The 15,934-nt window shown below is 38.3% G+C and overlaps 2 protein-coding genes across 4 annotated transcripts; one reads left to right on the top strand and one right to left on the bottom strand.

Annotated features, from left to right (window-relative positions):
• Nucleotides 1-3,205: 3,205 nt before the first annotated feature.
• Nucleotides 3,206-7,432, bottom strand: klhl31 (kelch-like family member 31). Of its 2 annotated transcripts, none has more exons than XM_074646402.1 (3): nt 7,313-7,432; nt 5,135-6,340; nt 3,206-5,049 (listed from the first exon to the last, which is right to left on the bottom strand). In XM_074646402.1, the coding sequence occupies exons 2-3, from the start codon at nt 6,307-6,309 to the stop codon at nt 4,317-4,319; spliced, it is 1,908 nt and encodes a 635-aa protein (XP_074502503.1). In that variant the 5' UTR covers nt 6,310-6,340; nt 7,313-7,432; the 3' UTR covers nt 3,206-4,316. The 2 variants fall into 2 exon arrangements, with proteins under 2 accessions (XP_074502503.1, XP_074502504.1); XM_074646403.1 differs by having other exon boundaries at nt 5,135-6,337; nt 7,313-7,387.
• Nucleotides 7,433-8,554: 1,122 nt separating this feature from the next.
• Nucleotides 8,555-15,563, top strand: eloal (elongin A, like). 2 transcript variants are annotated; one of them, XM_074646400.1, is made up of 11 exons: nt 8,555-8,708; nt 9,907-9,963; nt 10,446-10,558; nt 10,656-11,514; nt 11,584-11,686; nt 11,765-11,932; nt 12,018-12,115; nt 13,930-14,110; nt 14,292-14,403; nt 15,019-15,125; nt 15,306-15,563. In XM_074646400.1, exons 1-11 carry the CDS (start codon nt 8,631-8,633, stop codon nt 15,365-15,367), a joined length of 1,938 nt encoding a protein of 645 aa, XP_074502501.1. In that variant the 5' UTR covers nt 8,555-8,630; the 3' UTR covers nt 15,368-15,563. The 2 variants fall into 2 exon arrangements, with proteins under 2 accessions (XP_074502501.1, XP_074502500.1); XM_074646399.1 differs by having other exon boundaries at nt 8,556-8,708; nt 11,581-11,686.
• The last annotated feature ends 371 nt before the right edge of the window (nt 15,564-15,934 follow it).

The raw sequence follows: 15,934 nt of genomic DNA, 5'->3' as shown, positions 1-15,934 counted from the left end.
CGGCTCCTCCCACTGACCTGTCAATCACATCCCCATGCTGCGTTCAAGTACCAAAATCCACCACAAAAATGTGAAAATGTTTCTGTTATAAATTTTAGAGTAGTAATATTGTTTTTGCTCCTATATTTTTTTTCTGTGGGCAATGCACAAGGCACATTATACTGCTTTTAATGTGTGATTAATATTGCGTGTTTTATATATTTTTTTATGATGTCCTTGTTTGATGATATTTTTATCTATATATGTAAATAAGTAAATATATATGTAAATAAATAATTAAATATATGTAAAGTGTCTTTGAGTTTTTAGAAAAGCGCTATATAAATAAAATGTATTATTATTATTATTATTATTTCTTCAATTGGCACAACGTATATTTTACTTTCAATTTGCACAGTAGACCCTTCACCACATTTATTTTTATTTAAATTTATTTATCTTTTTATTTTTTTAATTTATTTTACTTTATTTCATTTTAGTTCTTTGGATTGTTTAAGAATGTGTCCTCCCTTTTTTCTCTGAGTTCAATTGAAATTATAGTTTAAGATGAAGTCTTATCTTGTTTTTTTGTTTTCTCTCTCTCCCCCTTGTTTTAAGTTGTGAAGAGACAGCTGTAAAATGAAAATACAGTGGTAAAGAATGTGATGATGATTGTAGAGATATATCTTTAATTCTATTTTATTGTATTTATTAATATTTTTGTAATCCAGTTAAAAGTGTTTTTTTTATAGAGGGGTTTGTAAATGCAGTGTTTCTTGTACCTACCCCTTTTTGTGTGAGTGATGCACGTTTTTTGTGATGTACTGTATGTAAATTTCTGCTGTAACACCTCAATTTCCCTATAGGGATCTATCTATCTATCTATCTATCTATCTATCTATCTATCTATCTGTCTGTCTGTCTACCAAGGATGGCACAAAATGTGAATATTTTCTGTGATAAACTTTAGAGTAGTAATATTGTTTTTGCTCCTATATTTCTTCTGAGTGGGCAATGCACAAAGGCACATTATACTTCAATTGGCACACACGTATATTTTACTTTCAATTTGCACAGTAGACCCTTCACCACATTTATTTTTATTTAAATTTATTAATTTATCTATTTATTTTACATTATTTCATTTTAATCCTTTGGATTGTTTAAGAATGTGTCCTCCCTTTTTTCTCTGAGTTCAATTGAAATTATAGCTTAAGATGAAGTCTTGTCTTGTTTTTTTGTGTTTTCTCTCTCTCCCCCTTGTTTTAAGTTGTGAAATTTTGTGTAAAAACAAAGAGACAGCTGTTAAATGAAAATACAGTGGTAAAGAATGTGATGATGATTGTAGAGGTATATATTTAATTCTATTTTATTGTATTTTTTTTATTATTATTATTTTTGTAGTCTAGTTTAAAGTGGTTGGTTATATAATGCCAAATGGAAAAGGGAGAGGAAAATTGAGAAATTATCTATCTTGATAGTTCATGTTCTCTTTCTGATTTTCCTATATAGGTTTTTATTTTCCTTTTTCTGTTTCATATTTCAATATGAGATCTAATTTTTGAATTTTAGCATAAATATTTCAGTTTTTCTAGTTTCTACATTTCAGGCGTTAATATTTCACTTTCCATTTTCAAATTGTCATTTAACATATCCATTGGTAATGTCAATGTCCAATTTACTTTTAAAGTTAAGATTTTCTTTTTTTCAATTATGGCCTGATTATTCTGGGTAGTACAATAGTATAGTATAATACAATAGTTTTCTCTTTTAATTTTCTATTTTCCAATTTAATTTTAATTCTGGGTAAAATTACCCTCCGTATCTCAGAGCTAAGATGATGTCCTCAAATAGCTTATGTTGTCCAGACAACAGTCCAGTTCGCAGTAATTCAATTAACCTTGATATACGGCAGAGAACAGCACCAAATGCTCACATTTAAGAGGCTGGAAGACCGTAATCATTTAATTGTTTCAGCAAAATTTGTTGGAACTGTCCGCTCTTGGGATCAGACATGTAAAACATGGCTTAATCTTCTTCTATATTGGATAATAATAAAAGACAAACTATACTCTGCTTGTAGACCCCGGACACTAAATTTGATAACTTCCTAATCCGTGTGGGAAATGACAATTTAATGTATTTAGGACACAGTATGTAAGAAGCTTCATAGTTCAGTTGGTTTAAACCTGCTTCTTTCTTTCTTTCTTTTTGGCAAGTTGATTTCTTGTCACTATAGCTAGCCGTTTTCTGAAAGACAAAATTACAAACGTTGCTCACAAGAATGAGACAGCACAAAACAGCCAAGTGCTGTTTTTTTGTGTGCCGTCTTATCATTTCCAAGCTACAGTTTTAAAATCAATGAGTCATGTTTATAACTAGAGCTTATCGGGAACACCTGAATGCAAGATTGAAGAAGAAGAGTGATTATAATAATGACACAGCACTTTTGAGAGGGTGTGTGTACATGCATGGGTGGATAAAACAGGCTATAGGTCATTGAACCGCTCTGACATCTGCCCTAAATAAGGATGTGGTTTAACTCTCAACACCCCCCATTTCCTTGGATTTTTGTGGTTTCCATTAGACTCATTAATGGCATGACATCCTGTTCGTTAGTCATCTTTCTAAAGCGGTACAGCGAGGACAAAAACACAAATACAGACATCTCTCAAAACCATGGTTTGGTGTTCAAGGATCCCATCACTCATAGTAAGAAGCTCATCGAGAAAATAGGTTTTCGGATCCTTTAACATTGACTTTTAACTACCTCACAGTTAAGGCTGTAATGACTTCTCTGCCTTTATGAAAATACCTTAAATGGTAGCAGATATGTTCGGCTAACAGAATAACATTGACTTTATGATTTGAGATGCTTCAGTCTTTGGGAATAATGGACAAGGAGAGACAAGAGTACGCCAAAAATGTATTGTGTATAATGTTAATAGCACTTTTACTCATTTGGCTCATGTGATATGCCTGGAGCCGTTTCCTCGCTCTCACAGTGTAAAGTATGTTTGCAGTGTAAATGAGCAGGAGTGCAATTACTTTCGGTTTTACAGCTGTTAGACAACAAAGTATGGGCAGAATTAAAAGCTACAAGTGTAGCATTACTCACTCGATGCCAGTGTACTTAAGGGTGTTGAAGATTTCTGAATTTATTCAGAATAATAAACCACTAAAAAGGGCAAATAGATATGAATTGAAATTGAGAAGAGCAAAATAGTCTTGTGTAAGTATAGATTCTTTTTTATTTATGGTGCTCAAATACAAACCTGTACCTGATTTCTTTGAATAAGTGTGTCACACAAGTGCACCACTTAAAAAGACCCACAAAATTGCCTTAAAGTAAAATACACTTGCATGGAAATGACTTTATGACTATGGCTCAGAGTAACTTACACTTCGTCTCTTTAATTTAAAAAAGAAAAAAAAAAAAAGGAAACGACATGAGCAATCGGGGAATTCATCACTTCCAGGAAAGCTCAGGCTGGCAATGCCCAACTTCTATTTTTCTTTTTCTTTTTTACGAAATAGTTTATTGCTGTCACATCTAAACCCATTCAACCTTCAACACTCCAACATTTTTCAATTTCTTCGCACTGATAGTGTTTATGACGATCACACAACATACACAACACCACTGTACATGAGACACATGTAGAGAAACTGCGTCCTGTCTGTGTGGTGTGTTTAAACACTCATCACAAGCACCTCCTCCTGGTAGGTGATGCCAACACCTACCCAACAGCTCCAGCTCATTATTCTGTTCAAGTATCTGAGAATCACAGTAGCTATAGTTGCCATAAACAGGACGGTCACTAAATCCTTCAACATTAATGACTGTGTTGCAGACAAACAACACAATATTATTCATTTTATGGCACTGGTTAAATGTCATATTACAGATTAATCCCAACAACAGCAGTGATTTTGCATTTTTATACCTTTCATTCGAGTTTTAAATAACATTATATTTGCTACAGAAAAATTGCGAATGAAACTATCCCAACTGAATTGGCCCCAAAGATACATTTCTGTCTACACATTATAAAATTGGTTATTGCTATGTCCAGTTTGTCTCTATTATAAATATTATCTGACCTTAATGATGCCAATTATACGAATTATTAAACTAGAATATATATGCAGTATATATATATATGTTCTCAAATTTGTAATCCTTGCATTGTTATTAATTTTTTCTCATCTGAAGACCATTTAAACATCATCTTAGGCCCAAAAAAGGGACTGTTGGTAGAGTTTAGAACCAAGATTTATGCAACAGAAAAGCTGGAGACCTAGACATGTAAACTACATAACTATCATCTGAACTGTTATATACTGACTGGTGCAGAAGATACTGAACTGGCTCTGGACTCTCGTGTTTTCCGTGTGGGTATGGTGACGACGCAGCATGAAATGCCGACTGTGGCTTCCGGCAGTTCATCGTCCTCAGTCCATTCATTGAGGTCAGGGTTGAAAACTTGAATGCATTTCTTGTACTTCTTCTCTCCCTCGTTCCAGCCTCCGAGCAGATAGATCTTGTTGTTCAAAATGGATATACCCGCCGTGCTCACTCCTGTGTGAAGGGGTGTGCAGTAGCTCCACTGCCCGCTGTGAGCGTTGTAAGACTCGACGGCGAGGACGTCCACCCTCTCCCCACGACCTCCCAGCTGGCTGCCGCCGATGACGTAGGCCCGGTCTCCCACGCTGGCGGCGCAGTGCCAGCCTCGAGGTGTGCTCAGACTGTTCTTATCCTGCCAGGTGTCGGTGGAGGGGTCGTACGAGCACACGGCCCTGGAGTAGGCGTTGTTGATGTAACCTCCGGATACAAGGATCTTGCCGTCGATGAGGGAGCTGGCGTGACAGCAGCGGGGCACCTCCATGGGAGCTTTCATCTGCCACTGGTTGGAGGACGGCACGTAGCACTCCACGGAGGCCTGAACGCCGTCGCCGTTTCGCCCTCCGATGGCAAACAGGAGGCCGTTGAAGATGTTGAGGCTGAAGTGCGTGCGCTTCTGGATCATGTTGCTCAAGTGAATCCAATTGTTGAAGCGGGGGTCGTATCTAAAGAATGTGAGAGAGATTTACAGTTATTTTCTAACTCCACTCAAACTAATGTGACAAATTGAATGTAAAAATTGGTTCTTACCTGCAGAAGTTGCTGACAGCGTGCTTAGCCTGGTTCCTTGCATCATTCTGGTCCTCGCCACCTGCCACGTACAGGAAGCCGTCCAACACCGCCACGCACTGATTGAAACTCTTTGCTGGCATTTCTGTCAACTTATTCCACACATTATCTGCATCTCTGTAGAGAATTTCTTTGCTGAGGGATTTCTCCGTCAAGGCGGGGCGTCCGCCAACTGTGAATATCACCTTGAGGCCGCCGCGCACCTTCGTTCTGCGTGACTGGAGGATGTTCTGTTGGTATGGCAGCAGATGGTAATTCATGGCGTCGACAAGGAGACGGTGGCATTCGGGGTCTTGCATCATTCTGGGCGCCATCTGGACATGATTCACCAGGTCTTGGGCGGAGATGGTGCCGAAGCGGATGAGCATGAGGAGATCCGCCGCATATTTCAACCTCTTCTCGTCAAAGTCCAACCACTTCATGGCGATCTGGAAGGCCGTGATCTCGGAGGGAAGCTGCAGAGAGTCGTCCGAGAGGAAATCACTTATCTGCTCGTAGGTGAGCTTCAGGAACTGCTCCATCTCAGAAAACTCTATAAAGTTCTCCCGCATGAACTTCTGAGCTGCCTCCTTGGTTTCTTTGAGGTCGTAGGCATCGGCGATGTTGGCCACGTACATGCAGTTCTCCACGCTGAGCTCCTGCATGAGGAAGTCGCTGCACATCTTCACCAAGGTGCCGATCTGCAGCAGCATGGCGGCGGCGATGGTGCTGCCGATGCTGTACAGCGACAGGGTCAGCTTCCCAGAGTATGCGTACGTGATCGCCGTGGCGAGGCCGACCGGCGAGAGGTCGTTCAAGTCGATCTTCTGGAGAGACGAGTCCTTCTTCAAGATGTTTCGGATGTACTCGCTGCAGGAGGCCATGACGACCTTGTGGACATCAAACGACTTTGTCTTGGTGGCGACGGTTAGATCGCAGAGGAAGCTGTCCTGCCTCATGGTGCTCAAACCCTCCAGCAGGTTCGGGGCGTACGCAGAATCAGTGACTTCAGTTGAAATACAGTTGAAGCCGTTTCCTCCTTCCAGCAGGGTGTTCAGCCCGTTGATCTTGTTGATCGGGCTGTCCTCCACCATTATGGTCATTTCATTTATGTCTCCTTTGCTCTTTTTGGTCGCCTTGTTCTTTTTGGGTGCCATGGCTCTAGCAGCAGTACACAGCCCAGACCTTCTGGAGATATAAATACAACATGTCAGATTTTATCAGAAAAGGGCAAGATGATACACAGAAATCATAAATTCTGACAATTTGTGCTGGCAAAGATTGGATTAGATTTAATCTGGTCAGCTCATCAAAATATTAGTGACTTTGCTGGAAATAGAGGGGAGTTAAGGGTATGCCACATTCACAAGATTGAACTACATAGCCTATATAAAATAGCCTATATTGAAATCCAACTTTTAAATGATTTCATGTGTATGCTGTTTTGAGGTCCTGTTGTCCTTGTGCTATGTCAATGCACTGTTTTCTTTGCTCTAAACTAATTTCAAATTCCTGTACATTTTAACATGTGTATCCGAGGAGAAAAGTTTTCTTACATTTTGGAGTAAATGGAATGTATTTAGACACTACCAGACACTGACACCTTTGACAACATATGTTGGTGCTACCAGGTGATGCTGGAGTGCGTCAACAAGCCCCCACTTTGCATCTGTCACAATTTATCAGCAGTGTGTCCAGGAATAGCAACGCTGGACGGCTCGCCCATGACGTTCCTTTTATAGGCTTTGAGAAAATGAGCAGCAGGCCTCATGTCCTCTGACTGTTTAAGTTCAAAGTAGGGCAAACAATTATGTTATCTCCTTTTTTAATTTAATTTAATTTAGGCCTAATTATTGTAGGCTTGCCCTGGATAAGACTGCAATGAACACAATCTACAAGACAAAGGGTTTTATAAAAATCCACCCCTCGCATTATTCACCAACAACCCTAGAAAACTGGAAGCTTACTGTCACCATGTGTAAAACTAATATTACAAAAAGGTCAATATCTTTAGGCAATTTATCTGCATTTTGAATCCAAAGTAAGTGACAAAACAGCACATTTTCCACTCTAAAATGACTGACAAACGCTGAAGCATTAACTGCACCAAATTGCCTTTTCATTGTTAAAATGATCAAGCATGTCCAAATGTCCACTTACCTGAGAAATGAAGTTGAAGCTGGTGAAGAAGGAACTTGTGCCTCCAGTTACTGGAGCAAGAGAGAGAGAGCTGCAGTCACCCAGGCTGAAAGAGACATACCGTTAACTCCTCCTCTAGGGGAGTGGGTGCCAATTAAAGCTATTGTGCAATGCATGTCCCCATCATGTAGTGTCCCACAATAGCCCCCAATTGGTTCATGTCAACATACTGTGCATGGAGGCTCGACCCTATATCTTCATGGGGAAGTCATATGAAGAGTTTCATTCAGCCATTGTTTAGAAAAATTGAATTAGCTCTCAATGGTGCACAGACCATCTTATTTTAGTATCAAGGAGAGTCCTGCAGCTCTCTGAGCAGAGGATATACAAAAGGAGACACACAGTGAGACAGAGACCCACAAACTATGTCCAGCTCATATTGTTTGGTTGGTTTCTTGGCTGATGTTGATGAAACCTGAAAATTAAAAAAAAAAATTCTGAAATACATTCATTTTCTCAAAATCACCATAATGCTATGAGTCATGATCATATACACTATAAAAAAAAAAAATTCAGGAAATTTCACAGGAAATTTTAAATTTTTTCCCTGTATTTCAAAATGATAGGAAAATAATGTTAAAATTACAATAATTAGCTGTTTATTGAAATGCGTCATGTGTTTTAACAAAAACAAAATCCCTTATTAAAAATGGAAAACATCAAATATCTGTTTTTTAACCGCTTTTGCATGCAAATTTTAACTAAAAAAAAAGTTAAATAAAGCATTCTTTGTTGATAAAACTAGCAGGATTTTCTGTAATTTAAAAAAAAAAATACTTTTGTTATGCCAATATATCACTGTCAAATACATAAAAAATACTGTTATTAATCTATTTAAAAGTGTAGAACTGCAAGAAAATATATGTCTAAATAACAACTATACATAAACTGAAAAAACACAGGTATTCCTCTTTATCGCTATAAGTCATGCCAAAGATATCTTTGGTTTAACTCTTGGAAAGGAGAGCAGGATGTTTTCATTTCTGGGTTGAGAAATCTCTTGTAGTAGCCCAATATGTCCATTCAAATGGCCAATAGTTACCAAATAGGGACCTTCAGGTACCCTGAAGGCTTGGGGGGTAAAATTTAAGAGAGTAATTTTGTTCTCTATAACAACAATATGTTTATGAATATGAATATCTTTATTCATATATTCATATGCTTAATTGATCCATAATTTCATCATTTCTGCCACCGGTTCCGCCCATTATAATAAGTGTCATCAACGGGCGCGCGCTGCCCGGTGTGTGTAGACGGTGTGTGCACGTGAACCACAGTGATGGCCAGCTGCTCTGATGTGGTGAAGAAAGTCATGCGGTTCAAACTTCAGCTGACAGACACAGCAGAGCCTGCTACGGTAGTAGAAGATACCATGTTTATCCATTCATTTTACGCACGAGCTGCTGCACACATTGTTTGCAGTATAGTCTACTCTGTTTGGTGCATTGGTGTAATGATACAGCCAATTATTGCTCCAGAAACACGAGCTACTGCTGTTTCAGAAGGTTTTTTTTATTGGCTAAACAAACAAAGTGTCTTCCCTGTCAAAATCTGTGTGCTATAAGATATTCTCTCTACTTTACGCACGACTTGTATCCTTGGTTTAGTGTGGAAACGGGCCCATTGGGAGCTGTTTTAGTCAGTGACATGTGCTCTGGTGCCATGCAGCATTTGCAGCTCTTCTCTGTGGAGGTCAGGCTGGTTAAATGGGAGGCGCCTGCTAAAATTGGCAACTCCTCCAGTTGTTCAACTTATGGCTGCTGTCCATCATCAGTGGAGGTCTCTGCAAGCATGTTTCAGTCGGTTTTTACACACAGATGGACTTCTAAATTGGCCAAATTAAATTGAAATTGAAATGAAATTAGAATCAAATTAAAGCACAACCTGAAAACAGTTAAATTACAGCCTATATGATACTTTATAGCAGGCAGCAGCTTCATCCATTTATAGTTCACAGTAAAAGGAGCAGCCCAAAGTGGGTGTGTGAGGTTCCCATACATAGCTTCTGCTCTAAATGCACAATCAGCAACTGTGGGGGATCCAAAACCAGCACTACCATATTTGGAGGATTCAAACAATAATTGCTCAAGTGTCTTCTGCACATTTTAATTTATATTTTCTCCACTTAAATTCTGCAGATTTCCATTCATATTGCCTATAAGATCATGTCCAACAATAAAGAAATATATATATATTTTTTAATTTTCCCTTTATTTGTTTTACTAAAAGAGTAAATATAACCATTTAAGTTTGACTGTGCACCATTGAGAGCTGATTAAATTTTTTTAAACAATGACTGAATGAAACTCTTCATATGACGTCCCCATGAAGATATAGGGTCGAGCCCCCATGCATAGTATGTTGACATGAACCGATTGGAGGCTATTGTGGGACACTACATGTTGGGGAGGGGGGGTCCCTATAGTGCTTGATTGGCACTCACTCCCCTAGAGTATGTCACATTTTACTTGTTTTCTTTTATGTCCTAATCATGTATGAAAACCATGTTCAAGGCAAGCAGGATAACATTAATGTGTTTGTTAATCTCTCTCCAGGTTGTAAAGATTTTGCAGAAACTCAAGGATCTGGATATCACATTAGACATTCTTGCTGTGAGTCTCTGTTGCAAAGTATTTTTGTGTTGATATATTTGCAGTTAAAGTACGTGTAAAGTAAAAATAAATATGCATTCTGGGTTTTCTCACACCACAGAAAATTGTGTTACTAACCACTAGCAACTCTAAGTTATTGTGGACTCAATACTTCACGCTCGAGTGGGACAACGCACTGATACTAATGCGCTCTAGTTCTTATATAGTGCTAGGGGTGGAGTTATGTTAAGGATGATTCAAGTACGTAATCCAGCTATGATTTTAGCCCCGCCTACAAAATCCTGAACACAAAACTAATGAAAAACAGTTTAACGGCCTAATTCCACAATCCAGTACTACAATGTTCAGTCTTTGAACATGTTTTCAGTAACTATTTTCCAATATTTATAATGTGGTTTGAAACAAAACTCTGATTTCCCTTTACACGGCCTTTAAGTTCAATTTTCTTTGACTGCACTGACTTGTGTCTGCTTATAAATTAGGAAACTGGAATTGGCAAAGCAGTGAACTCCTTGCGCAGACATGAACAAGCTGGAGAATTGGCCAAGTCGCTAGTTAGGGGCTGGAAAAGACTGGTCCCTAAGGAGTCCAAAAGGTGAAGTATATATTTAACCTTTTTTTGTTTTCTTTAAAAGGAATACTGTTATTTTTATGTGTTTTACATCTTAATCTTGTGTTTTTCCTTGATGCAGCCACACAGAAGATGGGGATGCGTCAGAGGGTTTGTCTGTTAAAGACAAACTGGACGACCAAAACTGTCCAAATAATGGAAGTTTGACAATGGAGGATTCAAACAATAATTGCATAACATCTCACGGTAAGAGTCAGAATTCTTCAGATGAGGCCCTCTTCAAAAGCAGGAAAGCTGATTCAGAGAAACAATGTGAAGAGCAGAAAATACACAATGAAAATCAAGAAATAACTGAACAAGAGAACCAGGATATCTCTCAGAATGACGTCTTGAAAAAGGACATTGAAATCCAAGAAGATCAAATGGACAATTCATTTGTCTCCAAGAAGAAGAAAAGGGATGAGAGTAACAGAAAGTCAGGAGACACCGATGCCAAAAACTCAGAGGACACTCATCAGAAATCCAGCTCTGATAGTGGAAGATTTGGGTCAGAAAAAGAGTCAAATAAGAAACCAAAAGAATCAGCAAAACAAGGCAAAGAATCATTTGAATCCAGTGACAGACACTCAGAAACGTTAAAGCTGGCCAGCGTCAAAGATGACAGACCTTCAGAAATATCGAGGAGCTCAGAGGCCCAAAACAAAAAAAGGAAAAAAACGAGTAAAGAGAAGCACAAACAAGAGTCTGAAAAAAAGCATTCAAAAAACAAAAAGGCCAAAATCAAGCACAAAGATGAGCAAAGTGAGGAGCCCTCCATGTCTTTTGAATCGTGCTTGAACTACGACGTGAATGTTTTCAAGAGAAAAGAAAGATCTGGAGTGAAGAAACCTCCCAAAACTAAAAAGACTGTAGTAAAACAGAAAGCAACAAAAGGTCCTGGAATGACACCTTTCAGGTCACCTGAGATGTCTCCAACACAGGTATGTTTGACGATATGTCTTAAAAGTTTAGCTTTTAAATTGGACTAATAATCCTTCGTATTTCAGGAGTTTAAGGAGTCTGTAATGGAGCTGCTTCCATTTACCATTCCTTTACCCGCTGCTCTGCCTGAATGTGAAAAGCCATTCAGTGTTGAGTACTTTGAGAGGAAAGGTACTGTATTTATAACAAATACAGATGTATTTTCAGATGGCTTATTTCGTTCTTGACACTCCATCTTTTGTCTTGAAGTTGAGAAGGAGTCTGATTCCTGTGACGTTTCGGAGGAGTCTGCAGGCTTCACCGGTCAACGACTTAACACAAAGATGCAGGTGTACTCTGGTGCCAAGACCGTCTTCCTCCCAACCATGATGAGCTTGCACCAACAGTGTATCCGCACACTGCAGAATAATATCAACTGTGAGTAAAGCCCAGAGGAGCTGTTTAGCTGATGAGTCTGTCAGTTTGTTGGATTTATATTTAGGTGCGGGGGATCTCTCCTCAGTGCTTTATGAAACTGGCGGAGTCCCGTATGAAATCCTCGAGCCGGTGTTGGAGAGGTGTACGCCACAGCAGCTGCTACACATTGAAGAATGCAACCCAGTAAGAATGTGAATATGAATGACTTCAGTGCAGACGCACCCTCAGTGGCCATTTCATTAGGCACACCTGCTTAGCACTGCATTTGACCCTCCGTTTGTCGTTTATATGTTGGACTACAACTATATTTCGTGGAGAGGAAAAGTCATAAGGTTATTAAATCTAAAGGTTATCATCCCTTGGGAGTATGAATGTAAGCAGTAAATCTTCCTATCAGATGTCTTGTGTGTAAAGCAGGGTTATTATAGTAAACTAAAACGGAAAGAAAATAAGCAGTGAAAAATATCTTTACTAAACTGAAACTAAATAAAAATTAAATTCTTTAAGAAAAACTAAACTGTACCTAAATTGCCTGGTAAAAAATGAATGAAAATAAATAAATAATAAATAAAATAAATTTTAGCTATAATATATCACTACCTAAAATAAAATTCAACTCTCGTGACATTGAAGTGCACAAACTGAACGGACTTAACATTCCAGGAGATGGCGCTATACTGCAATTTCTTCCCTAAAGTAGAGCGAAGATTGTAGATTATGACCATTCCTACACAGTGCTACATGTATTTTGTATGTATATGTAGCTACATACTTCTGAGACATTATATCTGGCCCAAAAAAAAATTAAAACTGCTGTAAAAAGAAATATATAAAAGCTAGACCTCTCTTGAAAACTGAAATTAAGCTAAAACTAGCAAACACATTCTGAAAACTAACTAAAATTAAATCTAAAAGTCAAAACTAAAATAAAGTAACTAATTGAAAATCCAAAACTATTATAAATTTGGTGCAAAGTTGACATTTATGCGAATGTCAATGGCAAGTGTTGTGCGTATAATAATGTTTAATTGAAGAGTAACTTAAACTCTGACCCCATTGTCACGCTTTATATGCTGAGATGTGGCGGATTTAAAGGAGCTCTGAAGGCTGTAAATGCAACACGTTCTCATCCCAACTCGTCACATACTGACGCTTTGTCAGACCCCTTGATGTCACTTTACGATTGCAGTAAACGCGTGGTTAACGTTAGGAATTCAAACATAAACACTTAAGTTCAGGCAACCAAACCACTTAGTTAGGTTTAGGAAAAAACATCATGGTTCGGCTTAAAATGACTACGTTTATAAAGTGAAAATGAAGCTTCACGTTGTGACGGGACACAAACAGCTGTTTGTAAAGTAAAAGCATAGAAATAGAATAGAAGTAGAGGCTTAGCGGCAAAGCATTTGGAAATGAACGATACATCTGGATCAGATCGAAATATTGATCCAATATCATGATTGATGAGTGAAAATATCGATACATATCATCATCTTTAAGAAATGCCTTTATTTTGAAATTCCCACTTTATATTTATTCTTTTCACTAAGTTTTTTTTTTTATCATTTTCATTTAAATGTCTGGAAGAGCCCAGTAATAAAATTGTCAAATCATATTTTAGTTGCTCTTTGTGAGTTGATATAAATGTAACTGATTGTGTTAAATGGGCATATGATATCGGCTCATATTGATCGCAGGCCCCTGAATTGAATCGAAATGAAACGTATTGTAGCAGACTTTATAATATCAGCAAATATCGTATTGTTGTCAAAGTAATCAATATATATATATCGTACCGGATTGAAACTTGTGATTTAGCAGGTTTACCTACTTTGGCCGCTGAGTGTGTGTCGGTTTATTCTGAAATAACCTTTCTAGTATACCTAAACTTTGTAGACCTTGGGTATAGATTAGAAACATTATTGTAGTTACAAAGAGAATTTGGTTTGAGCGAACAGGTGTGTATGTTGTTGTTAGCCCTGTCATTGCTTACACAGATCTACGTCGGAGAGACCGACCACTTGTGGGGTAAACACTGTCAGAGGGACTTCAAACACTCCAAACTTCAGGAGTATGAATCATGGAAAGAGATGTACGTCAGGCTGTCTGAGGAGAGGGAAAGGAAACTCAAAAGACTGACAAAAAGCATCGTCTCGGCACATTCTAGCAAACCCAAAGGTGTGTACTGGAACTGTGAGAGACTAATCTTGAGTCTTTTTGTGTTAATCACTGTCAAAAAAATCCCAATATGGAGCAGTTTAACATGCAAAAGGGAATATTTTATATTCATATACACTGTAAGCTGTAGAAAAATACAGTTCAGGTACACTGACACCTTTTTTTTTAATTGTTTTTTTAGGTCGGCAGGTGAAGATGGCATTTATTCACACCGTTGCCAAGCCACCGAGAGATGTGCGAATTCAGCAGGAAATTCATGGAACTGCTGTTCAGCAGCCTCAGCTCAGGTGCAGGTGGGTTTCAGCAACCTAAATATAGAGAAACATGTACACAGCTTTTGTGATTTTGTTTTTTATTCATTTGTTAATGTATATATATTTCAGCTATGTCGTTTTCCTAATTATAAAGTTCATAAACAAAGATTATAAGAGCCATACTGGAAAAAACATGACCACCTGGTAGGCATAAGGCTTGGGCTTGCTCTGGTCCTCTTCCACATAAAAGCCCTCGGCTACAAAGTGATCACTCAACAACAGCAGCTTAGCAGGGTCGTAACCTGCCGGAGACTCATGCTATAACAGCGGGGGAAATGCTTTTTGTGTGAGCTTACAGGAATTGGAGCAATGTGCTGGATAAAATGGATTTTATTCTGGTTAGACAAGGCCTTGGTTCTTTTTGTTGTAAACGATGCAACAACGTAGGATGTTATGCTCACTAACTGTAGTGTAGAAGGAGACTCAATTTCTAATTTAACGTGCATTGTTCCCTGCCTTCGCCCAATGTCGGCTGGGATCGGCTCCAGCCCCCCCGCGACCCCTAACGGGATAAGCGGTTGCAGATGGATGGATGGATGTTTTTGTTTCTGTTGATTGAATTATGCACTGTGCTGTTATTTCTTCAATTATCAGCGTCAAGGTTCAGGACAGCAGACCGAGCCCGAGTTGTAATGAGCCCAGCAGGTCCAGCAGCACCAGTTCAGGGGCAGCCAATACACAAGACCCTCGCAAAAAAACAAGTGAGCTGACAAAAGAGTATAGATGCAATGTTATGTTTGCTAAAACTTTCCAAAACTGGTTTGTTTTTGTCATTTTCTTCAAAGGTCAGTATGAAACATGTACATCTAACTGATGTAATCTTGATGATTTGACATTTTATTTCACCGTATAAATATTTTCCCCCCTTGTTGTTCACACAGGAGTTGCTCCAATGATGGCAAAGTCCTTAAAGGCCTTTAAGAAACAGCTGGGACGCAGATAAACGCTCTTATATGATCTTGATATTTACAGTGTGTGGATGTGGGGAAAGTGCACTCTGTCAGTCATTAACTTTGTACAATAGAAGGCCTGTGTTCACCTTAGATTACTCTGTTTGTCTAAATACGCAGGAGTTTGCCATGTTTTTTTCTCTGTAACTGAATTGTCTTCACTATTAAAGGCACAATGAAAAGAGCAAATTTATGTGATTTGTTAATTGTTTAAGCTAAACAAGGTCAGTCAGTAGGTCATTTAATGGGGTGTGGCTCCCTCTAGAGGATGTATAGAGACGTGTATTTACAAATTTTTTACAAATTTCTCCTACAAACAAACATTTTACTACAAATACAATGTCAGATTATCTCGATAAATGCCAATATTTAGATATCAGTGTATTTTTGATAACATTACTCTCACCTCTTCTAATGCTAAATCGAACAAAATCAGTGAATATATTCTAAGTTTTACAACTGATATTTAATACACACATTTATTACATTAGGTTCATTGTATTGAGAGTTTTTCTTATTAAATTGTTTATGTAAATTTTATTCTCATCGAACCAAACAAT

The sequence above is a fragment of the Sebastes fasciatus genome, chromosome 9, assembly GCF_043250625.1.
Source record: "Sebastes fasciatus isolate fSebFas1 chromosome 9, fSebFas1.pri, whole genome shotgun sequence".
Lineage (NCBI taxonomy): Eukaryota > Metazoa > Chordata > Actinopteri > Perciformes > Sebastidae > Sebastes > Sebastes fasciatus.
The sequence above is the reverse complement of the archived record's forward strand: the minus strand, read 5'-3'. Positions and strand labels throughout refer to the sequence as shown.